The sequence below is a fragment of the Fringilla coelebs genome, assembly GCF_963513975.1.
Source record: "Fringilla coelebs genome assembly, chromosome: 5".
Taxonomy (NCBI): Eukaryota; Metazoa; Chordata; class Aves; order Passeriformes; family Fringillidae; genus Fringilla; species Fringilla coelebs.
Window position 1 is genome coordinate 49,067,620 of NC_140033.1, and position 26,126 is coordinate 49,093,745.

The 26,126-nt window shown below is 46.3% G+C and overlaps 1 protein-coding gene across 1 annotated transcript in view; it reads left to right on the forward strand.

Moving 5' to 3' along the window:
• MRTFA (myocardin related transcription factor A) overlaps positions 1-24,218 on the forward strand; it is a 73,643-nt gene extending 49,425 nt beyond the window's left edge. The window contains exons 3-14 of the mRNA XM_084206887.1: positions 12,356-12,411; positions 13,992-14,067; positions 14,734-14,895; positions 16,299-16,474; positions 16,899-17,054; positions 17,544-17,794; positions 18,149-18,320; positions 18,461-19,555; positions 20,670-20,792; positions 22,535-22,711; positions 23,098-23,158; positions 23,587-24,218. Coding sequence (XP_084063013.1) covers positions 12,356-12,411; positions 13,992-14,067; positions 14,734-14,895; positions 16,299-16,474; positions 16,899-17,054; positions 17,544-17,794; positions 18,149-18,320; positions 18,461-19,555; positions 20,670-20,792; positions 22,535-22,711; positions 23,098-23,158; positions 23,587-24,086 — 3,005 coding nt within the window. The 3' untranslated portion in view covers positions 24,087-24,218. The remainder of the gene's footprint in view (positions 1-12,355; positions 12,412-13,991; positions 14,068-14,733; positions 14,896-16,298; positions 16,475-16,898; positions 17,055-17,543; positions 17,795-18,148; positions 18,321-18,460; positions 19,556-20,669; positions 20,793-22,534; positions 22,712-23,097; positions 23,159-23,586) is intronic.
• Positions 24,219-26,126: the final 1,908 nt, after the last annotated feature.

Genomic DNA, 26,126 nt, shown 5'->3' on the forward strand with positions numbered 1-26,126 from the left:
AACACAAGGTTTTGGACACTGTAAATATGAGGAGTGGGAGATGACACGTTTGTGTCACTCTTATGTGAGAGTGAGAGTCATGCTACTCCTGCTGTGCTTGTTCGTAACAGAACTGTGAATTGCTTACTTTGTCCCATGTGGAATTTTGTTTATATGGTAGAGTGGAAAGGCAAATGTTTCAACATTTTTTTACCAAGTACACTTAATCTCACTTAACCTTCCCAACCCACCAGCCACCTACAGTGAGGCTTTGCTCCACTGAAAGATTAGTGTATTGTAGTAAGAAATAAAGCATTTACAGGCAGTGAAAGTGGATTCAAAATAATTGCATTTTGTGCTTCATTAATTCTTCTTGCTTTCTGTTACCATTTTGTGTAACCTTTTACTAGTAGCAGGATTCATTAGTTCAAGATTAAAATTCTCAATTGCCCTTAGAAAAATGGTGGGAAGCAAGTCTTCACCTGCAGCTGACATATCTGTGATCTGAGTGAGAATGACTGTATCTTGAGAAAAGGAGATCTGGATTTTTATGTTTATTCAGGTTTTGGCCTATTTTCTAACAGTGCAAACAGACAAGCCTTTTTGCTATTTGCATTTTTTTGTAGCTATGCAGAGGTGATTTTCATCTTCTTGTCCTCATAAAATACAAGTTATACAAAATCTGCTGTCTGTGCTCAACTCTTTGAACTCTGTTGTGCTGTAGAAGAACAGTCAGGTGCTGTCATTTTTTAGTATTGAATTTAAAGGTTATGGCTATTGTAAGGTTTTTGGGGGGAATATCAAACACCCCATTTTTCACTCTTGAAGACAGTGTTTAAAACAGTAGCTAATGCACATCTGAGTAGAAGGTTATGTGGAAAGTATCTTCAACTAAAACAGAAAAAAATTTTAGGGGAAGGACATTTGGCAAACGTAGCAATACTCTGTTATGCAAAATATGTGCCTTTTTTTTTTCTTTTGCAAGATTTAAAGCTTCACATGCCATTTGTTTTATCCATCAGGATTGTGGTCTTTGGCTTCTGGCTGCAAACACTAAACACAGGAAAGAATGCAAGGTTGTCATATGGCGCAATCCTGCGGGAAAGCTGTTTTGACCATCGCATCTATCCAAGCAGGCGAAGCAGAAGTAGATAATTTCTGGGAATGTGCCTTGTGTTTCCCTGTAGTAGTGCTGTGTGAGTCTGAAAAATGACACAGGCATGCTTTGAAAAGGGCATTGCCTGCACTGGAGGCTAGAAGGAGGCTGCTGGACAGGCTGAGAATTTCCAGGAGCTTCTTTTTCACTTCAGTGTATCTGATATTTGCCAGTTTCTGTGCCCACATCCAACTCCTCTGTATGTTTGTGTTCTGGGATGCAGAACACGTGGCTGTGTGTAGATCCAGAGAGGATGGAATTTGTGTATGGAGGTTCTAATGGGGGGCTTTAACAGGTGCTGAGGTGTTTTCTTGCTCTAGGTCTGTGCTGCCAACACTGATGCACTTTCTGCTGGGACATGCAGCCTGCTGGATGCTCGAGCTTATTTCAGAGTACAGGAGTGTATTTTATCCTCACACTCCATGAGGGGAGTGTGCCATGGTTCAATTCCAACATGGCACATGATCAGAAATGACTGTAATACAGCAGGCAGTCTGATGATTATCATCTCATTAGGCCTTTCATATAACTTGCTGCATTTTTTATTAGTAATAGGGTTAGTGGACAAAATAGTTGTTATAAAACTAAAATGCAGTATTTGCTTTTTTGGGAGTCTGTAAGACATTGCTCAGAATGATTTTTGAAGGAATTGCTGTTTCCTGGAGACAGCTGGTGATTTGAGAGTACAGAACACAGGTTATGCTTTGGCATACCAGTGTTTGTCATTATCTAGACAAAGTTTGTAGTAGCTGGTCTTCTGCATCCAGCACAGCTACCATCACAAAAACCTATGATCTGTGAGATACTGAATTTAGGAAGCAAACTGCTTGCCACATGTGAGTTTCTAAGGTTAAATCATGCCTCTAGACTTCGACATCTCAACCCCAAGCTTTGGCCATACATCCACACTTGTGTTTGTGTAGGGTAGCTAAAAAGGCTATTTCTGCTGTAGCCTTTACCTGATAGTCTAACCACTTCTCAGTTTAGAAAAAACCAATTTTTTCAATACTTGAAAATGATGCATTTCTAGCTTTATTGCTGCATGGCTCTGTAATTAATATTGATGTTAATATTTTCTTATTTATTCTTATTTCTAATTATGAATCTTGTTGATTTAGTGTGTGTGTGTGTGCTAACTGAAGGAGACCTGTCAGCCTTTGGTTCCTGTTACATACAATAGCTACAGTAGAACATACTAAATGTCAGAAATAAAAACAAAAAAAGTTTTATAAATTGCTTAACTGTTAATTGGGAAGTAGGAACATCTTTCTATGTTTGTCAGAGAAAGGAGAGGCAGCAAGCTGTTGGAACATGACAGTGGCCTACAGGTGCAGTACAGCTGCCATCATGCTGGTGACTCCAGGGGCAGTTCTTTGTGTCTCAGATATATTTTGTCGTCTACATAAGGGCCAGGATAGATGAACTGCTGTGCCTGGGTGGAGTTCTACTGACTTGGAACTGTTGCAGGGTGGCTGCACAGCCGACATTTCACGCTTGTGGAGTGTTCTATTAGAGCTGCAGCTAAACCCATTGCTTTGACACCCTGAAATATCTCTTCCTGCTACGTAATGTGTTCCCGTCATTCTCTCACCACTTTACATACCAGATCTTTGTAGTGACATTCCTGCAGTTTTATGGAATCTATTTATAGTAATAAAGCAAAAATACATGTTTTCACTTCGCTGCCATTTTATGTCTGCTGTTCTGTGCATTGGCAGCTGCTTCTCTTTCATGCTTTGAAGTTAGAACTGTAATTTCATTTAGGACAAGGAGTTAAAAACGTATATGTGGACTGTAAATAAAGCTGCAGCTTGACTTTTAATATACTCAGTGTCATCCTCTGAGAGTAAGACTGGAACACTAAGCAAGTATTTTAAAAAAAGAAAAATTTTAAAAAAGGAGAGGACACTTGCAGCTGTCCTCTCCATTTTTTTCTGTTTCTGGTGTGTTGCACAGAAATCTGTAACTGGTTTTATTTTGATTTGATTGTATACCTATAACTTGTCTCCAAGGAAAAATTGGTGGTTATTTGACTTCGATAATTTTTCTTAGAGCACAATTTCAAAGCCTTCAAGCTTTGTGTGTAGAAGGCAGTCTGTACATTTAAGCTGTGAGTCTCATTGTCAGAGGACTAATAACTGCATCTGCTTTGCTTTTATTTTTAGATGTCCGTCTGAGTGTGTTTTCCATGCGTTTATATGATCTGTGATTAATAAGACACGATTGGAGTAATAAAGTTCATTGTGTTAGGATGGAAATGTGCTGTTTGCACTTTCTGAAGCTGTAGAAGGAAGACCATACTCAGGTGTTTGATAGGCTGCTTTTGGTCCTTGATAGAAGGAAACATAGGAGATTTAACTTCTGCCATTTGCAAGAGAAATGTAATAGTTCAGGGGAGTAAAGTCTGATAGGCAATACAGTTTTTTCCCTTCTTGTTCCCACAGTTGTTTTAGCTTCATTCTTACTTGTTGTCTGGGAATGGTCTCCTTTTTGTGACCCCATACCTTTCTTACCCTGAGCACTCTGGAAAGTTATCAGAAGAGTTTGCAAAGGCCAGTTATCCATGCAAGGCACAGGCATGAAGTCTGGTCCACGAATGCATGGATCAAAGGGTTCCTAGTACAAGTTCCTTGTGTCCCTTTTCCTTTCCAGTTTGGAGGTGGTACAATCCTGATTATAATGAAGCTTTGCCATTTTTTATTTCAGGATTTAGGTAGTGTCTTTTGAATGCCAGGAGTTAATGGTGATGGATGGAGCAGATTATACATTATTTGTATTTGCTGTAAATGTTTTTTGACACAAAGCTGTAGCCATAGTCATCCACAGATCTGATAACTGTTACCATGGGTGACAATTTCCATTTTGCTTCTAAAGAGGATGAACTTTCTGAGAAATTGCACATATGTTAGATTTTAAATTAACTCAGTGTTGGGCCTTGGAAAAATCTTAGTCCTTTCCGCCGGTAATTTCATGTTTACAGTGACAAACCTTTAGGCTTTTCACACAGTGAAAGCCTTAAACTTCAGCTGCATCATCAGTGGGATACTGCTGTGCTGAAGTTACTGACAGTCTTGCTGAAAGCGGGCACTGGAGCAGGGCCTGGTGCAGGGGCTGGAAGCTGCTCAGCTGGTGGGTGTCTCCATGTGAGTGAGCTGAGACAGGGTCCCACAGTTCCCCATGCCTGTGTGCTTCTGCAGCCAGGGCAAGCCCAATGCAGGGAGCTGGAAATGGCTCTTCCTGGGGAAAACAACTGCATGAGCTGTGTAGGTTTGGGATGTTGAGCCAGGAGAAGGGCTGGCTCTCTGAGCAGGGTGTCAGGGAGGCAGGACCTCAGCTCTGGCTTCCGCAGCAGCCTGGGGCTCACCAAGCAATCTGCTAACAGGGACTTCATTTGGCTGCTGTTTTCTGTGTGTGTCTCTGTTGTCTGGAATAGCTGGGCAGTGCTACTACAAGCTGCAGCACTGGATCTGTGATGCTGTGCTTTGGCAGTGCTGGCAACAGCAGCAACGTGGGAAGGAGCCTTTCTCCAGTCTTTCATCTGTTTGGGACTAGGAACATAATCCTTCAGTCACAATACCATTCTCATTGAAGGGTGTCACTGAAGGGCAAGCTGCATTTGTTTGAATGCAGAAGATGTGTTTCTTACCTTCATAAACATATTTGCATTGACTTTTTAATGACAGTCTTAATTTTTAATTTTCTGAGTTTATGTATTTTGGGATTTGAATAATCACGATTTACCAGTTGTGGTTTCTTTTCCTATCTTTACCTTGGTGCTCATATGTTAGCCTTAATCCAAGGTCATTTACCAGTGTTGAGGTATGGTATCAAGAATTCTACAGTGTGATCAGTTCTGTGTCCTGAATGAGAAACTCCCCAGAGCTGCAAATGGAGAAGAGGATGCTGATGGAGATCTCTCTCAGCTGTGTTTTCTCCAGCCCCTTTTCATATTTCTGCAGCACACAGCAGCAGCTCTTTGACACTGCCCCACTGGCAAGATGACAACCCCTTCTGTGCATGTGACCCAGTTTTTTAATACCTTTTTCTTCCATGCTGTGAGAAATGCTTTTTGAAAATAGGGTGAAGATGAAGGGAGGAAGAAAGTGCTAAAACTGCCTTGCTCTGTGGTTCAAGTTCTGTGTCTCTTAGCAAATCCTATGGGTGGGAGCCCCACCCTCAACCAACGGCGGAAGCCGTCGAGCCTATTTGCAGCACTTTATCTCATCTTTTTACGAAAGCATAGTAAACAAGAGAGAGAAACCAGACTTTGGTTGAGAGCAGGGCTGAACAGCTGCAGCAGAAGGCCTTCTGCCATTCTGAATTAAATCAGCATGTCTGAGTTTGGGTTTGGATATGTCTCCTCATCATAGCTAAGGAAGGTTTTTCCTTTCCCTTAGGAATGAGTATAACTGAGGAGCAAAGTATTTGACTCAGTAGTCTGAATTTAGCTGTAGCCTTTTTACAAACATTGTGTGTTGTCTTACCAACTGATTTGCAGTTGAAATATTGCCTTGTTGTCTATGATGAGCTAGATACTATGGCCAAGGAAAGCTCATGTGCTTCCTCTCCTCTGTCAGTCTACAAGTCTGATAACCTTGAGTAGTGATTTACTGATTACAGAGGGCTTTGCAGCCTCTGCTTCCCACAAGACACTTGAGCTATGAGGATCTGTGCAGATCCTTTTGCCTTTCTTTCTTCCCTCTGTTTGGTTCTGTGCAAACCTCAGTGTCTTCTGTCAGCTGTGTAAGCAAATCCAGGGTATATGGGTATTCTGACCTCTTTTTCTCAGCAGTTGGGTCAGTCCCCTTCCCCTGCTGTGTTTCATTCTTAGAGTGTCTCAGTATGGTTCTGATTCCACTTATTTCTCACACTAGGTGACAGGAACTCGGAGGTCTGCATATGAATATCTCTGAAAGCTTTGCATGGCTAAAATCTGCTTTTGTACACTGCAGGGTAAGCCCTGAACAGAAACGTTTGGGCCATTTTGCCCAGCTTTTTGTCTCTGCTGTTATGTTGAAGATTTGGGTTCAATTCCTGATCCTTGATTCAGCCTGTTGTTTTTAGCAGCAGCAGTTTGATGCTTTGCAGCAGTGTCTCAAGGCCTGGCTGATGGGACTTGGAGCAATCTGGTCTAGTGGAAGGTGTCCCTGCAACCATAGCAGGGGGGTTGGAACTACTTGATCTTTAAGATTTCTTCCAGTGCAAACCATTCTGTGGTTCTGTGATTCATTTGCACTTTGCTATCTGCAAAATGTGGCTTGGATTACTGGCACACTGAATGCGGGCATTGCAGTTTTGTACCCTGTTCCATGGGAATTAATACATTGCTTTGAAGTGAAGATTAGCAACTTTCATTTCTGGGCTTTGTATGGAAAGGTGAATGTAGATGGTCTTGTGTGTTGCTGCTTGGTTTTGGGAGTCAGATGCATAACACAGTTGCAGTGTATAGCTGCAACATTTTTGAAGCAGGGTGGAGGCACAGAACAGTTGCATCATTGATGTGCTGGGAGGTTTCTCATGGTGGCTGAGGGTGTGGCCACGAAGATGCTAATGCTCAGGAACTCCGGAGATGAAGCCTCAAAATGCTCCACAACAGGCAGCAGAGAGACTAAAGAAATAGGATGCTTGTGGTAGGAATTTCAAGAGATCCTTGCTAGCCAGCCCATCTGTGGCAAGAAAATCAAGTCCTGCTGTCAGTCATCTAAAGGTGAGGGGTAAAACTCATCCTTCTAACAGCAGATGTTACAAACTGCCGCAGTTGTCCAGGTGCAGCAAAAGTGTGAGCAGCTCAGTGGAGGTCACCTGCTGGACTGTCCTGTCCCCAGCCCCACTGGTGAAGCTATTGCCCCATCTATCACTGAGCCTTTTGTAGTGCTTGTTGGGCCATTTGTAACACCAGGCTGTTTTCCTGTGGTGGATGGGGCAATTTGAAGATGGTTCAGCAGGATGGGGCTCCTGTTGCAGTGCTGGCTTTAAACTCAGCCTCTCATTTCTGACTTTGTCTGTCAGGGCAGTTGTGCTCAGCTTTGCTGACACTATTATTTGTAGAGCTGTGCTGTAAACCAGCATACCAATCCAGGTTGAAATAACTCTTTCAAAACAACCATGATCAGAATCCACAGATGATTTTGTCAGCATAACCAAGGGCTGACATGCTTTGTCCCAGACCTAGGTACAGGAATGGGGGCAGAAAGTGGAACTGCGGGTTACTGAGGTTGAAAATGTCATGTACATATCATGCAGAAATAAAATCAAAAGGCAGGCAGGAGGTGATCTAACTGAAATTAGGCATTGCAGAATTATTGTGTCAACTATACAATATATGTCAACTATCTCTTTTCTGCATGCAGTGGAAAACAAAAACCCAACAGCTCACACTGCTGTTGCAGTTTGGCAAGTTCGGTGGTTTTTTCCCTCTGGCAGCACTCTGTTTTCATCAGGATTCACTCAAGGGTAGCTGGACAGTTAGATCAGGGATTGAAGTTAAGTTTGGAGAGGGGCAGGTGCCATGGAGAGGTGCAGGAGATACTTTATGGCACTTCCATAGAGCTCCCAGTGCAGTACAATTGGAGCATCAACGGCAAGGCAGAAACAGGTGCGACGTGGAAAAGGGGGAAAGGGAGATCATTACTGAAGCTGGATCTACCAGCAGACTCAATGTTTGTTGAAATGCTTCCTCGGGAATTCAGGGTATTAAATGTGTTTTTGCACTTCTGGGGTTTAGTAAGGTGCTTGAAACAGCCTTTCCTGATGTTTTTGGAAGCAAGCTAGGACTACTGAAGCTGCCTGTGCAACTTGTGAGGGAACAGGATTGGGATGAAGGCTTGGTGTCAGACTGGGCAGTTGAGTTGAGCAGGGCTGTTGGGTGGGATGGAAAGGGAGCAAATCAGTGTTTGACACGATTCGGTGTTTTCAGTGATTTGATGTAAACAAAGGAACAGTTTGTCTGTTTATTAAGCTCCAGGTTAGTAGGCTGGAGGGAGAACAGGACCAGGACTCTCAATGTTTGGAGAAGCCAACAACTATGGAATAAAATGAAAGAAAAAGGCAGAATGTCTACATTTTGTAACACCTAGTCAGTGCTTGAATTGAGAGTGAAGAGTGGCTGGCTTGGTACCAGCTCTGCAGAAGAGGATTGGAGACCTTTAGTGGATTGTGGGACCAGCACAAGTGAATGTTGTTTGTTTTATGTACACAAACAAGGCAAACTGGCTGGGGCATGTGGCTGAGAAGTGTTCTTGAATAATCATTTATCTCTGTAACTGCCAGAAAAGCCTAGGCTGGAATAGGTACCCAGTTCTGGACACTAGGCTTCAATAAAAATGCACCTTAAATGGAAGGAGTCCAAAAGAGACTAAACAAGCAAAGGTCTGGATAATGTTACCTGCAAGGGAAGGTTTAAGCAACTGCCTTTGGTCATTTTGTATAGCAGAAGAAAGTTTTCAAAAGGGATAGATGCAAAGAGGAAGAAAATAAATCGTTCTCTGTGATGTTTGCAGGTAAGGTGGAGAACAAAGAGTATAAATAGTAGGAAGGAAAATATAAGTTAGACATTCAGAAAGGTTTTTAAATAGTAAAAACATTTGTGTAGTGGGATAATTTCTCTGCAATAATATTACATTTTTTCATGAGAGGTCTCCAAGAACAGGTTAGACAAACTACTGTAAGGAATAGTTCAGTGTATTTTATGCAGGCTGAGTAGTCAGAAAGCATCAGGTGATTGGAGTTTCCTCATCCCGAACCCTCTGTGGTTATATCTGATGCTGCAGGTCCTAAGGGCTGTGGACAGAGTGGGAATGCTGCCCCACACCCCCGTGGCTCGCACAGGTTCTGCTCCACCAGCTCAGCCACTCATTCACATCCACTGACATGGCTGGGAATGGTAGAGCTTTGCCAGTTTGGATAGCTTTGAGTGGAATGGGTGGGCGAGCCAGATGGGTTATGAGGCACAGGAACAGTTCTGCAGAGATCACTGCTAAGTGGCTGGGAAGGGCAGTGGAAGGAGCTGGAAAAGGGGCATATCTGCACTTTAGGGACTCCTTTAGAGCTCACCCAGAGCCTTATTGCTTCAGAGTTATTAATAGGATTATATTTTTCCTTTTTTTTTTAATTTGCTGTAGAAAGTTAACACTTGCTCCACAGCTCTGGGCTAAGTAGTCATTTCAAAGCCAAAAAATGTGCAAGGATTAGTTAACTTCAAATGGAGTATGATTTTACAATAGACACCCTGTTTTGACATATCAGCCTCATCCTAGATTGCTGAGGGAAGCAGTGAAGGATTTGTGCCCTCTTGACATTTTCAGAGGTCAAATATGAAGTCCTCTGTCATATTGCCAGCCCAGAGTGCTACATCCCAGTGCACGTTTCAGAGAACTAGCCATGAGAGACTGGAAGTGTTCTTTACAAGATTATTCCCGTAGCAGCTCTGCAATAATAAATGCCTATGTATTACTCACTTATAAATGCATATGTGTTTTTCTTTTCCCTACTCAGAGATTCTTTTCTTGCTTTGTTCTTCTGTATACAAGAGTTTTCCTGGACTACCTGTGACACCAGCTGAACTCCTGCAGTTGACTTTTCTGACCATTAGCTGTGGTCAGGGAAATGTCACTTAAAGTTCATCTGCTGCTTCATACTGACAGCAGAGGTAGGCAGGAAGGGGAGAGTAAAGAATTACTGCTGTGTCTGCACATTCTGGTAGAGAGCTTTTGAAGACTCAAGATGAATCCTGCTTTGCTTGTCTCCAGGGTAGATGTTTATGCAGATTTAAGTGTCGCTTGTTATCTTTGCCCAAGTGGACCTGAGCTTTTATTTTGCTTTTGTGTGAGATGCCCACAATGAAAGGAAAGTACGTTCAGGCTCAAGCACGTGTGTATTCACAAGCAGCTCACTCGACTTGAAAAGAGTATTGTTTGTTCCTTGCTCTTCATTGGAGTGCCGTGGTCAGGCTGCCCAGGATGCCTCATTGCAGGCATCATCTGAGCCCTTGTTGGTGCCTCAGCTAGATGGGGAAATTTTTTGCCTTATTTTTGTAGTTATTGCAAAACAATATCCCTGGTTTATCTCAAAGTGCATTTCACAGCTTGTGTAACTTTCTCTGGTGATTTCTCTCTGTAACCAGATTTATGGAACTAATCTGAGCAGGAACTATTTGCCCCATTGTTGTAGGGGTCTATATACACACTCACTGTGGTTTTCAGTTATTGTTAATTTATTCTACAAATTATTCCTCATTCGCTTCTGTAGTCCAAATCCCATCTACAATGCCTGGCATGTTCAGAGTTCCTGCCATGTAGACTGAATTCTACGTCTTACCCCATTGATGGGAACCCAGAGGTGATGCCTTTCACTGGTCTTAAAAAATTGAGAGCCAGACACAGTTAAGGGACAAAGGTTTTTTACCTCAGTATTTTAATAAGGATCTTTATGGTGCACCACTTCAGCGAGGTGGGTGCGCCGCAATACACACACAATTTATATATATACATATATATATGTGTGTGTATATACATATATACATATACAATTTGTACACCTTACAAATTAGCAGATCATACAAGGATGCCGCAGTGGGTGGCCTGCATGTGTGTGGTACTTCCCCATCTGAGGAATTCCCCCCTGGATGGGCCAAATCTCCAGTTTACAGGATATGTTCTAGGGAGGACCTTGGTTTCCCAAGATAGCTTTTGCAGGGCTTTCCAGCCTCCAGCTGCGAGGCCTTTAGGATGTTTGGTCTCCTGGCCTAACAGAATACTAGGACAACGCTCAATTATCAGACTTTAGGAATTACAAGTATACATCCTAAGAATAACGAGAACACATTAAAATTATATAAAAGGTATATAAAAGAAAAGGCAAAAAATAATTTTGGTATGAGAAGGACTCTCTATATTTCACGGAATGTGTCTTAAAACTTTCTGTGGCTACTCCATTTCATTCTGTAAGAAAGGGTGTGGAAGGTTCCACATGTGTGTTAGAAGTAGTTTCTTACATTGCATTTATGCAGGGGCTTTTATTTTTTAAATCTTTTGAGACTTCATTATGGACTAATGACTGGTCTTAAGTGAAGAATAATATCAGCAGACTATTTTTCACGGGACCTAGGTGCAACACTTCAGAGTTACAAACTCTATGAGCTGTTTTCTGTCTTCAAAAGACTTGCAACTTATCTTTAAAACCAAAGTTCTTTAAGTTTTGTGTTTTGCTGGATGGTAACTCAGACGGTTTAAGATATGAGTATTTTAGAAATATGAAAGAAATTATAATGCTCCCTTCAGCTACTTAATACAAACCACAGTCTGGTCGTTTTTAAAAAAAAGAAGCTACTTGCAGCTTCAGGGAAACTGTGAGGAGCTACTGACACCATCATCCCCCCTGCTCTGGTTTTACTGTGGGACGTGAGCTTTGTGTGCTCCAGAGGAGCCAGGCAGAGTGAGAGATTCCTCCAGGGTTAGTGTGGTCCTGGACAGCAGAGGATCAGTTTCTTAAAACCTGATCCATTTTGGCTCTGGTTTTAAACAGGGCCCAAGGGGGTGAGAAGGTCTTTTCTGTGAAGAGCTGAAGTTAATTCCTCAAGCTGTTGTTTTCTGTCAATAGACAGATGTACTTTTCTCTCCAAGTGCCCCTGTTCTCACAGTAATTTCTCTTTCAGGGAGCAGTATATGTGTCCTGTGGACCCTCTGGGTTTGCAGCCAGTCCTTGCATGTGTACAAAACACAGGTCCAGATTCAGGAAAGACTTGCAGCTTCCTTTGACATTAAAAGATAGTAAAGGGGATTTACAGTTCATTAGCATTGTCCTGCATCCTTCCAAGAGTTTGACCTCTTCAGTGTTTCAGAGCCATTCCCACAAGGGTCCTGGATATCCTACTCTCTATTGAAGCTTGTAAAGGGCTTTTTTGGGGGGGCTGTTTCTGAATCCTGTTCTTGGACCCAACTTTGGGAACAGTGATTAGTTTGACTAGGAGTGTACTTGTAGACACTTGTTAGACACTCCAGCGGCCCACAAAAGTTTCAGCTCAGTTCCTGTGTCCCTGTGCTGTCAGATGGAGTATGGCACTTTCCACTGCTTTGTACCAGCTGGAGTTCTGCCTCGGTGTGTTGGAAGATGCAGGAGGCAGTTGCTGTGGTGTGTTTGTTAACTTAGTTGGCCTGAAGGGTTGTGCAGTGAGAGAACTTCCATCATTCTAATTCATTCTCTAAATGCTTTTCCTCTCCACAGCTCTGAAAAGTCCAGCTGCATTTCATGAACAAAGAAAGAGTTTGGAGCGTGCCAGGGTAAGATGCAATATAATCTTTAGTGTTTTGGGAAAGTCAGGAATAGTATGTCTTGTGTTTTGGGCATCCTGTAGCTGTTAATGAGATGCAGAAGGGAAGTGTTCATATTCTGGATGCAATACAGCTTTCTGTAGTCAGAGGTGTATTAGATGGGGTGTTCTGCAGCTTGCATGTGGTGCTGGTTAACCCTCAGTGAACTAGTTATGCCTAAAGCCCATTGAAAATGGTGCCTGGATTTTCCCTAGAGTCATCTTTCTGGAAATGCCTGATACTCTTCTTCTCCACTGTCCAGGCACTTGACATTTTTATTTTTATGGTATTTGTTTTGCCATTAAATGCAATTAAATGCTCTTATCATGTGGAGCTCAGTTCCACCTTTGAGGAAAGTTTCTCTGTTACCTGCACATGCAATTTTTACCTAGGACACTAGAAAAATTGAAAATTTGATAGAGAGGATCCCCCCAAAATCTTGTGGCACTGAAATCACAGACTTCTGGCTCTACAGAAAGAGGAAGCCAGGCATCATACTTTAAGTGCCACCTTTTCTAACTGGGGAGTTTCTTGATAATTTCTGTTCCTCAAAAGGCCTCTGGGGATATTTTTTTCTGATTAGCCTACAGTGGAATGAAACTTGTTATGACTAAGTTTTGTTTTAAAAGTGAAAGCAACATAAGTAAAAAAAATAACAGCTGTGATCAAGAACTATAAGGGAAGCCATTTAAACTGTGGAAGGATTGCAACAGGGGACTTTGCGTTAAGACCAGTGACCAAAAGGCTTTTGCTTATTTCTCTTTTTTTCCTAAAACCTTACTAAGTTAATATTTTTCTGTGGGCAGCTGAGCAGCTATGGTGCAGTTTTCTGACTGACTTTAATACTTACTTTCTCTGAAGGCCCATCCTGATGTCCAGTACTTACCAGTCTATTACCTGCTGCTTCCAGAGTCCCATTCCTCAGCAGTGTAACATGTTCAGCCTGTCAGGGTCATCTCTGTACATTGCTCCATAGCACTTTGTCCAAAGACAGAGCTAAAAGCAGCTCTGGAAGTGAAATAAGCCTTGTCACAGCATTTAGATTCTGCCCCCCAAGGGACTGCATGCGGTCGTTAGCTTAGCAAATAACATATCTTTAATCAAATTAAAAAATATGCCCAAACCACAAGTCAGCCCTGAATGCCAGCAGTACATGAAAGTATTTTCTGTGAACAGTGGATCCAGTGTTATCCAGCATTTATCCTTCATGTTAAAAGAAATCTCATGGATGTTTCCCTGACACAAGTTAGTGGTGGTGCATACAACAGGAAAAGAGGACTTCAGCTCCTGAGGAAGTCCTTCCCAGTTTCTGTTCTGTGGGACAGCATTGCACAGTTGACTGAGGTAATTACAATAGAAGGTCACCTTTAGAGTAAGCTCGTTCTGTGGGCGCACTGGGACAGGACATAGGTCCCTTCTCCATTTTGTGCTTATTTAGATCTCAGTAACAGCTAAAGATGGTTGTTTCTTTTCATTGTGCTGTTCAAGAGTCCCTCACTCGTGTGTCCAGTCAGCTGAAAGTGGTTCTTGCTTGTCTGTTTTTGCTGCAGACAGAGGACTATCTGAAACGCAAAATCCGCTCCCGGCCAGAGAGATCAGAGCTGGTTAGGATGCACATTCTGGAAGGTATGGCAAGTGCTGAATATGAAAAGATCAACAATAAACTTTATTGTAACTACCTTTTTAACAGCTTTCTGCTTTGCCTCTGACCTCCAAAGCTTCCTTCCACTTGGGAACGGGCAGAAGATCATGCCTGTTGCATGATTCCTTGAGAGGGATTCAAGTCTGCTTGCTCAGAATTATTCTCAGAAAAATCTGTTGTGTGAATTCAAATTGTGCACTTTTGTATAGGTGAGCAGCAGTGAAATAGAATGACCATGGATTGCTCTTCTGCTGAGGGAAGACACTGTAAAATGTCCAAGAGGGATTGAGGCAGATTTGATCTGATTAATAACAAACCTCAGCTTCAGAGAGGGAGTGCTATGCTGCTGCTGAGCACCAAGCTTGGGGCCCAACCAGGGGCAAAAGTTGAATGAGAATTGGGTGACATCAGTTTGAGAACAGTGAATTTGTCAAAAGGGCTACTGTAGTTATCTTTATAACCTAAATATGCATAACATCTGTCATATCTTTGTAGTGCATAGTTACCTGTTGTTATCTCTCAACTATTTTTCTGTACAGTTACCTACTGTTATCTACAGCTGCCTTTCTGAATAGAATTAAAATACTGCTGAAGGGCATGGGTTGACCACTGTTGGATTGATGCCATTTTATTTACTTTCCCCCAAACAGAGACCTCAGCTGAACCCTCCTTGCAGGCTAAGCAGCTGAAGCTGAAGAGAGCCAGACTGGCAGATGACCTCAATGAGAAGATAGCACAGAGGCCAGGGCCCATGGAGCTGGTGGAGAAGAACATCTTGCCTGTAGAATCAAGCCTGAAGGAAGCTATTATTGGTAAGGTCAGAGGAGGATCCTTGTGGAGGGCATTTTCCACACGTGGCTGTGATTATCTATCAATTCACCTGCATGTCTAAGAGAGTGCCATCCCATGGCTGTTCTCATTTTCCTGGCCCAGAATCACAGGCTTTCAGCCCAAGGATTCAGAAAAGCAGATCTCCCTCTGGCCCAGATAATGCTATGGAGACATTAAATTATAGGGAATGTGGACATTCCAGAATAATATGAAAGCAGTTGTATACTCTAAAGACTTGAAAGGCTGTTGCAGATTGTATTCCCTAGATTGTCTCCTTAAAATCCCTCTCTCAGTATAACATGTCAGCAATGTTGGTCAGGGAGAACCCACTGACTTAGATCAGGAGGGGAGACAGAATATAAACAGGTGTGATGAAACAAAAGATGTCTGTGAACTCAAAAACTTCAGAGGATTCAACCCCTTTAAAAATAAACCAGAACAGATGTAAATCATGCCAGTGCCATTCCAAGGGCTGAAAGGAATGCTGAGGAATAGCCTTCCCACTGCCTCAGCAGTGCTCTTTCCTGTCTCCCCAGACTGAGCAGTCTGTGTGTCTGTAGTTATTCATCCCCTCAAACATGCACAGCTACTGTAAAGACAAATGGGACACAACTGTGAGCAAGATGGAATACTTTCCATAAAAAAGGAAAGGGACAGTGTTGTGAGAGAGCCTGGCTTCACTATTGAACAAGAAGTAGTTGAGGAAGGGTGAACTTGTGAACTGAAACGTAAGAGATGTGGCTTCCTTCTAATGGAGCAAAGTACATCTCTGGATTTCTCTTGATTTTAGGTGAGGTTCAAATGACAGTATTTCCCTGCTTAGCAGGATTAATTTGAGAAAATGTGGTCTAAAAAAACTTTGGTACCTTACAAGTGTATACTCATTTGAATTTATCTACTGAGCATGTAGATAGGCAGAAATGCTATTAGCAGCCAGGGCCATCACTTAGTCCATAGCCCTTCTTGCTTGTAAGAGTAGAGGACAGTTTGGGATTCTGTCTTCCAAGACAGAAGAATCCAAGAGATTTTACCTTCTGCCATACAGGATGAACACCAAAGAAGCCATGATTCAACCTTATACTGTCCAGTCTTTTCTTCGGTGCCAGATGATCGTGAAATAAGCCATGCCACTGAGCTGGGTTTGGGCAGACCTGAGTATCTCTTCTTAACACTCACTGATCTTGCCTGGCTAGGAAGCCAGGGAAATGGTTCACCCCAATGAATGTAAACACTTAAACCTGATCCACTTTGGACTCTGTTCTCTCATTTTTGGCTGGTGCTTTAAGCACAGCTCTCTCCATGCCATCATTGTCTTTGTGAAAGTGTCCAGCCAAGTAATTTCTTATTCCACTTTACAGACCACAATTGATGTTTGTGTTTTTAGTTGGACAGGTGAACTACCCAAAGGTTGCAGACAATTCCTCCTTTGATGAGGACAGCAGTGATGCCCTCTCCCCAGAACAGCCAGCCAGCCATGAGTCCCAAGGCTCTGTCCCATCGCCGATGGACTCCCGGATTTGTGAGCCTCTCCCTAGCACCACTGGTACATCACTAGCTCAGGTGAGAATGTGGAGGCCTCCTGCAGTGCCCTGAAGCTTCATGCTGATTTGTGGCAGAGGAGCCTAAAAAGTGAGACTAAGGCTTCCCTTAGAGGTACAGTCTGTGAGATTTCACAGTTTCACAGACTGTGTGCTGTCAGTGACATCCTCCTCTGCTATTTCACAAACTCTCATGGTGGTGCCTTGTGGGGAAGTGGGCAGCCATTGCTTGGTGATACAGCCTATGTGCAACTGATCCCAGCAGGAAATGCTGGGAGATACAGGTGTTGGATTTTGATTCCTTTTCTGCCCTGCAGTGCATTAAAGGCATCTGATTAAAAGTTTGAAGCCCATGCTCTTTCTTTCTAAGTTGACACTTCCTGCACTCTGTTAAACTATTTCCCTCCTCTTGTGTGTATTCATTATGCCTTTTTCTGTCCCTGCAGGGTTCATCCCAGTTGCAGATTAGTGCAGACTCCAGTGAAACTCTTTTCCTACCTGAGCAGCCACCTCCACCACTGCCACCTCCACCTCTTCTGCCCCCTAGTCTTACCAATGGAGTGGCTCTTACTGCTGCCAAGCCCCCTCCAACACTCATTAAGGTACTATTTTGGCTGATGTCTTCATTGTTGTAGTCTGAAGGAAGATAAGAAGGTTACTTTTAAGCAGGTTTGGAGTTGGAAGTATTAGATTAACAGATGCAAAGGGAGGAAACATTTCCCGCTAGTCTCTTCCTCTGACACTAATTATAACATATTTAATGGGGTTTTCTGTTCCATGGTGTATTCATCTTCTGTAAAACGGATGCTGAATGCAAAATGTTTTGAAACAATCAGTGTTATCTACAATTAGAGTCAGTGAGTCTGCACTGGATGAGCAAATGATCTGGTGTGCTGGGAAGGGTGACCTGCATAAGCTGCTGCCAGTGCAGTGTCTGTAATGTCTCAGTTAGAGAAGCATGGAAATACCCTGAGGTGAACAAACTAGAAAATTTCAGAATTAAAATCCCAGTGTGTGTTCTAGTTTACATGGGGTATTACATTATATCAGTGTTTCCTTTCTTACTTGCTTCCTCCTTTTCTTCCAAATAGCAAAGCCAGCCCAAGTCTGCTAGTGAGAAGTCTCAGCGCAGTAAAAAAGCCAAGGAGTTGAAGCCGAAAGTCAAGAAGCTTAAGTATCATCAGTATATTCCCCCGGACCAAAAGCAGGACAAGGGAGCTCCTCCCATGGATTCATCCTATGCCAAAATACTGCAGCAACAGCAGCTCTTTCTCCAGCTTCAGATCCTCAACCAGCAGCAGCAGCACTACAACTATCAGACCATCCTGCCAGCCCCACCTAAGTATGGGTCGCAGTGGCAGGTCTCTTAGCAAGCACTTAGCAGCACTCTTACCAGAGACCTGGTGTTCTGGGTGTGAGGGGTGGCCACTGGGTGTGACAGTGTGACACACTCGGCCTTGTAGGTTCCAGAGGGCCTCAAAAAGAGCCGGTGCGAGATGAATCGAACAAAAGCAGCTGAAGTGAGTCGGTTGGCACAGCAAGGGGCATGGATGCAGTTGAGAGCATTGGTGTGCTTCAGAGTCTAGGGCAGCACTAGTGACCCAGATGTTTCTGAACGTGTATGTTTGTGGACACTGAGGGCCTCTGGTGTCTTTCTACTGTGGTTTTGATGTCTGCGTTCTTTCTTTTCCTGCAGACCTCCAGGAGAGCAGCAGAGTGGCGCCAGTGCCCCTGCCGTACGCAATCTCTCTGCCACAGTCAGCAGCACACCTTCAGTATCTCCTGGTTCTGGTGGGCTGATGAGACAAAACAGTAACGCTGCTGGGGGCAAGCCTGGCCCTCTGCCTGCCAACCTGGATGAGATGAAGGTAAATGTCCTGTGAAGCTGAACAGGCCCTTTCTGCCATTGTCAGTGGGCAGTACTGAATGATGTTGCTGCTGCTATCTAACTGATAGTTGTTCAGTTAGAAGTTCTCTTAATGTTGCCCTCTTTTTTCCCCCTTATCAGGTAGCAGAGCTGAAGCAGGAGCTAAAGTTGAGGGCCTTGCCTGTCTCAGGCACAAAGACGGACCTGATTGAGCGTCTCCGAGCTTACCAAGAGCAGAACGGTGCAGCCAGCCAAACAACCCCCACTCCCAAGCCCAGCACAGCAGCCGTCCTCCCTAAAGCTGCTGAAGTGGTGGTGGCCTTCCCAACTGCCAGGCTGAGCACAGGGCCAGCCCTGGTCACCACTGGCATCGCACCAGCAGAAGTAGTTGTGGCCACAGTTACTGGTGGCAGCGTGATGAAATTTGGGAGCACAGGCTCAACTCCTCCTGTTTCTCCAACTCCTTCCGAGCGCTCGCAAATGAGTACAGGGGATGAAAACTCGGGCACTGGGGATACCTTTGGAGAGATGGTGACTTCACCTCTGACCCAGCTCACCTTGCAGACATCTCCCGTGCAGTTCTTGGTGAAGGAAGAAAGCTCCAAGTCCGCTTCCTGCAGCATAAATGTGGCACCCAAGTCCGAGTGGTGTGGTGGTGGTAACAGCAAAGATGCAGAAGTTAGGGACAAAGACCAGATGCTGCAGGAGAAGGACAAGCAGATTGAGGAACTCACCCGCATGCTGAAACAGAAGCAGCAGCTGGTGGAGATGCTTAGGCTGCAGCTGGAGCAGGAGAAGCGCTCTCAGCAGTCACAGCCAGCCCCAACAGCCGCGGGAGAAGGAACAGCCCTCGCCTCCAAACCAGGAGCGTTTGGCACGCAGGTCAAGAGTGAAAACGGTTTCCTGAGTTGCCAGTGTGCGAAGCAATCCAGTGGCCAAACAGACCAATTCAGCCCTGCACCAACCACTAGCCAAATGGACACTTCAAATCCAAGCCCAGTGCCAAAGAAAGCCGTGACGGTGAAGCAGGAGGAGGCAGAGCCGCCGTGCCAGTCCCACAGCCCGCGGCTTATCCTTGGCCAGCAAGGGAGCACCCTCATCAAGGGCACCCCTCCCCCCACCCTCATCACTGACTCCACAGGGACCCACATTGTCCTCACCGTGACCAAGCAGAGCACCGAGAGGCAGGGCCTCTCTCCCCACGGGATGGCAGGGAGCAGCTGCCCACCCTTGCAGGTAGGCAAGGGTCGGATCCCATCACTGCTGCGGGCGGTTGCGTTCCTCTCTCTCGTCCCACTCAGGTTACCATAGGATGGCCTCACTGGGTGGAAATTCAGTACAGGAAATACTGAAAGGGCTGAGTTGCTCACTGCAGTGGTTGGTAGATCATGGCTTTGTAAAACAGAGCAGTGTAAGCAGATCTTTGGCAAAAAGACTGGAATTCGACAATGATGAGCTGTGTACAGCACTGCACGATTGGCTCTGTGCATCACAGGCTGTTCAGCATTCTTCCAAACACATGGTTCTGCCTTTTGTCAGGCAGGACCTTGGGCTTAGACTACAAGGGTGAGTTGCCACAGTTCACTGGTTTTTAACAACTATGCCCGTGGTAGTAAAATGAGCAGAGTGTATTTCACCTCTTGTCCTTAACTGTAGAGATCATAGTTGCAGTGATAGATGGGTCATCTTATCTACCAAGAGGTGAAATCAGACCCTGGGAGCAGACTGTTTGCTTTTTGGCTGCTCTTTGTTTTAATGCATGTCAGTATTCCAGTGTTAACAGAGTCTTTCATCAAAGATGATTTACTAATCCCCTGCTGGCATGAGCTCAGCACTTAACAGAAGTGTTCCGAGTGTTCCTTCCAGGAAGGGATAAATATGCCCAAGTTTGATGGCATAAGTCAAACCTCAGCACCTTCCATGACATCAAAGATAGTTTTCATTCTCTGCTGATACATTTCTTGCACTTTCTGCAGAGCAAGTGGCAGTGTCTGCCATTAGTGACTGGCACTGAGCAGGCTGTGTTTGCTGCATAGCAGGTGAGATGTTGGCAGCAGAGTGTCTCACCTGAGCTCCACTGCTGCTCTGCAAGGGCACAGCTCCTGTCAGGTCTGGCAGTCCTTGAGGCGTGTCAGGGGTAGCCCAGGGATTTAGGCTGGTACTGCCTCCTCTCTTAGGACTCTCAGTCACATCTGGTCTGATTTCTCTGCTCAGGGAAAGAGAAGGATGGAATTTCATAAAGAATAAAGAGTGGGGAAAAAACAAACTTATAAATCCTGTAAGAAGCCTAAGCCCTGTGTCAGTGTCATGTCTGGGGAATAACCTGTTATGGATACCCTTTTCTTTCCAGAGCGTACAATCATCACCCGCTAAAACTTCCAGCCAACTGCCGTGTCAGGTACCTGCAAACACCCCTCAGCAGCCCACGCAGCAGCAGCAGCAGCAGCAGCCCAGAGGACCAAACCAATCTAAGGTAGCTCACTGCCTGCTCACTTTTCTCCCTTGGTTTTCTTTGCCTGCTGCCAGTGTTTGTACCCACAGGCAGTGGGTACAAATGTACCACATTCCAGTGGGTGTTGTCTGTGGAATAAAAACAATGAGGGGCCGGAATAGGCAGCCTTGGTTCACAGGGGTGCTCCAGATTCTTGAAGGACTGCTGCTGAACAGAAGAGGTGGCTGCTGCATGGAGAGAGGGTGGTGTGGAGGTGTGGACAGTGTGGCTGCTGCTGAAGGGGCATGTCAGCTCAGAGGGTAAAAGGGTTGTGACCTTTTAGTCTGTGGTACTGCTGAGCATGCTGTCATTTCCATTCCCCTGCCTTGAGCATGCCAGTTAATCACTACTTTGTGAAGTGTTATACTGCTTCAGGAAAGAGAGCACCTCTGACTTTAACCCTCTCCAGGTGCTGGCTGTAAAGAGGCTATGATGTACATCTCAACCCTTTCTAGCCTGCTTAGCTGTCTCTCTAAACTGTAATTAAGATAAGGTACAGAAAGATGATTAAGAGTTTTTAGAACTTGGAGGATAATTTCTGAGTCGGTTCCTGGAAAGGGTATGAAGACAGAAGTAATTTCTAGGATATTTAGAGTGAGAAATCTACTTTGCAAAGGGTCCGTGCCTTGACCTTTTTCCTTTGAGTTCCTTAGCCTTTGTGCTGCAGAGGTGTCTGTACTGACTCTTCCAATCCTTTTGCCTCCCTGTGGGGTCAAAAGCCAGGTCTGCAGGTGGTCACAGGGCAGGTGCCCTACACCAAGTTGTCTTCCTCAGCACCTCCAAACCTACAGCCTTTCTTCCCCGCTGGTTTCCATAAGCAGTTGCTGAGAATTGGTACTTCTGGTAAAACCAGCACACCCACTGTGTCAACAAAGGTACCCTCCCAGCACATCCCAGTGGCCTGTGCCATGGTTTCCAGCCCTTCTCAGGAAGAGTGGACCCCAGCAGAGCTGGTCTGGGGTTGCTCCTCTACCTGTGGGTCACAGAACAGATGAGCAACTTTCCAGGGAAAACAGGATGGGCAAAGGCATCAATATGTACCCGTGTTGGAAGTGGCATTCAGCTGCTGCCCAGGGTTCGTTGCTCCAGGGGAGCAAGTTTCTGTGTGGGTCATGCATAGTTGCTGTAGAGAGCAAGGCCTAATCCTCCTACTTATGGGCAGTTATGTGCTGATTTATCTGGTAAAGCTGAGTCATGAGCACCACTTCCTGCAACACTTGGGGTTTCCTTTGGAGCTCTGGTGCTGCTGAGTGCTCTGGTGCTCTCCACCCACCAGCAGGCTGTGAAACTTGCTGCTAAGTGAAGCTGGCTTGTGACTCCAAAGCAGGCACTATAGAGGGAGGTGGGTAGAAGACAAGCCCTGGATATATTGCACAGAGTAGGCTGAACACACAAGGGAAATGCCCTTTCCCTCCAAAGTGCTGCAGGAATCCCCTGCTTAGATGAAGCTCTCCCTGTCCAGGAGAAGTGAGGAGGTGGTTTGTGGTGTGGCTGCTTTAGCATTGGAAAAATCAACTAAAGGTTTCCAGCTGTGAGTCGAGGGGAAATTTGTCTTCTTCCCCTGCAGTCAGGGCATAGTGCACAGAGGCCAGGGAAGGAGGCAGGCTGCTTTGCAGTGCTCACATGGAGAGGTGATGGTCTCTCAAAGGAGCTGTAAGACAGGAGTTGATGTAGACTTTTCCCTGATTTGCATTTATTCCCTCTTCTGCCTTCCTTCTAAACAGTCCTCATCACAGCCTGGCTCTCCTGCTGCACCTTCCCCCTCCCAGATGGATCTGGAGCAGCAACAGCACACGCCGCTTTTTGGAACTCCTCCACCTCCTCTTCCGGTTCCCTCGGTCCCAATGAAAGAGCCACCACCAGGCTATGAAGAGGCCATGAAGCAACAGCCAAAGGCCCAGGTGAGAGCTGTTACCCTCCCCGGTTTCCTTGGGGAGCAGATGGAAAGTTGCCATTGTAAATCTACTTAGTTCCTTGACTATTCTTAGTGATAGGGAATGGAGACACAACTGCACCTTTCTCATTGAACTTTCTCTGGAGGGTTTAGGCCAAACCCTAAATCACAGGTAAAAAATCCCAAGCCATTCATTGCCGTTGCTGACCATACTTTCCCAGCCAGTAACAGCCTGGGTTACAGAGGACTGTGGTGCCATGTCATGATGTGCTCATTCTTCCTAGAAAACAGCCCCATCCATGGGGCAAGGAGGAGAGCCAGCAGCCAAGGGTGTTGCTGGAGGTGGAAGTTCCCAGGCACATAGGAAGCTAATCCTGTACTTGCTCTCCCCAGGAGAACGGCTGTTCCAGCCAGCAGATGGACGATCTGTTTGATATCCTCATTGAAAGTGGAGGTAAGGAGACAAAGCCAGCATTTCCCACAGTCCCTGGGTCTGAGTCTGGGGATTGCAGAGCACCAAGAGGAGAGTCTGTCATGGCCTTGCTCTCTTCTCCAGCGTCCCTTCCAGCACCTTTAGCACTGGCAGTAGTCATTAAGGCACTGAGGGAGATGTCAGTCAGGCCTTCATATGATTCTGTGATTCTTGATGGCTCTGCTGCATCGGAGTCAGGCACATCGCTTCTGAGATACTGATGGGATTCTGGGGAGGTGGGCTGTAAACTCCCCATAGTGAGGTAAGCACGGGCACAGGATGTTTCCTCATCCCAGCTAGTGGTCAGTGATGGCTTAGTCTGGGGGCTGTCTGTGGCCTGGTGGGTAGGAGGGATTCTTCTGGTGTTCAGCCAGACTTTTCCTTACCTGGCCTGTTTGTTCCCTCTACAGAGATTTCTGCTGACTTCAAGGATCAGTCGTCCCCAGCTGGGAAAGAACCGCCTGTGGCCCCGGCCTGTTCCCCACCGCCCAGCAGCAACCACTCCTCGGAGCTGGCGGTGCCGGTGTCCCTGGGGCAGCCGGTGCTCGTGGGCCGCCTGGAGGACTTCCTGGAGAGCAGCACCGGCCTCCCGCTGCTGACGGCAGGCCACGATGGGCCGGAGCCCCTGTCCCTCATTGATGACCTCCACAGTGAGATGCTGAGCAGCTCGGCCATCCTGGACCACCCGCCTTCACCCATGGACACCTCGGAATTGCACTTTGCTCACGAGCCGTCTGGGGGCATAGCCCTGGATCTGGCTGAGGCTAACTTGGACAGCATGGACTGGCTGGAGCTGCCAGGGGGTTCTGTCATGAGCCTGGCTCCCCTGAGCACCACGGCTCCCAGCCTCTTTTCCACAGACTTTCTTGATGGACATGATCTGCAGCTGCACTGGGATTCTTGCTTGTAATTCTCTGAGCAGAGACTGAAGGGAATGGGAGTGGGAGGGCACAGGCATGCAGAGGGAAGAGGCCAGTCAACCAAAAAAAAAGAGAAAGAAAGAGCTCCTAGTATTTGTACTCCTCCCCTAACAGTGTCCTTCCTGCATGAAGCCAGCAGTGGGCCGGGCCAGGGCAGGGAGAACGGCTGCTGGGGGGGGGACAAGAGGCAGGAGGAGCTGTGGGGCTGGTGGCCTCCTGCCCACTCCACACAGCCTGGCCCAGCTGGGGCAAGAGCAGAGCCAGCAGCCCCTGCTCCTCCAGGCAGGAGCAATGGCAGTGCATTGTTCCCTCACATGGGACAGAGCATGACTGGGCCCGAGCTGTTTCCAGAAGCAGCACTCTGCTCCATCCTGGGACTGGCAGATAAAGGGGGTTGTGCTGCCCCAGCACGGTTGGTCTTAACGGTTGTGCAAAGGGATTCTACCTCTGGAGCAGGACACAAAGGCAGGAGGGCTGGCTGGGGCCCAGAGCAGCTGCCCTCTGCACCACCTGCCATCTCTCAGGGGAGGGTCTGATCTGCCACAGGGCTGGGAGGAGCTGGGCAGAACAGGCACCTTCTCTTAATGTAGCCAAAGGGAACCAGGGCTCCCCGACCAACCTGGTAATGTCTAAGCTGGTTTCCCAAATACTGCTGAGCTTGGCAGAGGCCTGCCTGCTAGCTTCACTCACTTTGGGCTGCAAAACAGGTTTTTTTAAGGTGCTAAAATCAGGTCCTTATATGTTAAAACTGCTGTCAGGCACAGCCCGTTGCCCCCAGCTCCCACTGCACTCATGACATCCCCAGGTGAGCAGGGCAGCCAGCCTGGGCAGGGACACAAAAGTGCCTGCGTGCCCTGGGGAGCCGGTGAGGGGCACAGCTGGCAATCAGTAACATATCATCAGGGGCCATGTGCAATCTGTCTCTGCCTTCACTGTGTTGGTGCCTCACTGTAGCACATGCCCCAGTGGAAAGCAGCAGCTGGGAATGGATGCTGGACGCCATAGGCAAGGAAAAGGAAGTGGGACTGCAAGAGTGGTGTTGCATGGCACAGCGCAGGTCTTGGCTCAGTGGCTGTGAGGGTCCCTTTCTGGGGAGGAGCCTGAAAGCAAGTATTGGGCAGCTGACCTCTGCTCTTCCCTCCCTCCAGTCGCACAGGGGAAAAGGCAAAAGTAAATGGCTGCTTACTTTGAGCTGGTGCCCTGTGTCCCTATAGGGCCCCAGGCTGGTGCCTTGGGGCAACTGCAGACTGAGGAGTGGGTGGACAAGCCCCCAGGACCTCAGAGCCATGACGATGCTATTCTTGGGCAGGGCTCTGTGGTGGAGCACCAGGCCTGTGGCTCACTCTTAGGCTGTTGCTTTAGAAGTCCTGTGTCAGTAGTAACTCACAGCCACACTGAGCAGCTGGGACATGGCTTAGTGGTGGATGTGCCACCTCGCCACAAGGCTGTCCCTGCTCTGGCCCTGAGCTGGGTCCAGGCTGCTCATGCTGAGTGAGGTCGGGGAAGCTGTGGCTTCTGAAGTCATGCAGACTGAGGTACTGACCTGCTCAGGCAATGAAAGGATCAACTGCCATCCTTCTCAGTATTTCCTTGAGGATGCTGTCCCCACCTTTCCCCCACGCTGGGCTGCAGAGCTTCCTGCTGGGGAGGGGTAGCTGTGAGCCACGTGCTGCTTCCCTGCAACTTTGGTACCTGGTCCTCTTCCCAGGGAGAGGCTGTGCCACTGGGGTGCTGGTACCTCTACTCCATGGTGAGGCAGGTAAATGCCAACCCTGTACAATGTGCTCTCCCTCAGCCACTGAACTGGCAGCTGGGTGGGGTCATGCCTGTTTGCAGCTAGGAAATACTCCTGCTTTCCTGAGCCCTTTGCTTGTTAACTGCATGGGGAGCCACTTTCTCTTAATCATTAGCAGGGGGAGCCTGCTGGCAGCTTCCTTTCTTTCCCCTTCTCTCTCCTCTGGCCCTGAGCTCTAAGCAAGTTGGAGCCTCTTATCTGCCTCCCTCAGTGTTTGGGTTGGGGAGGACACCAC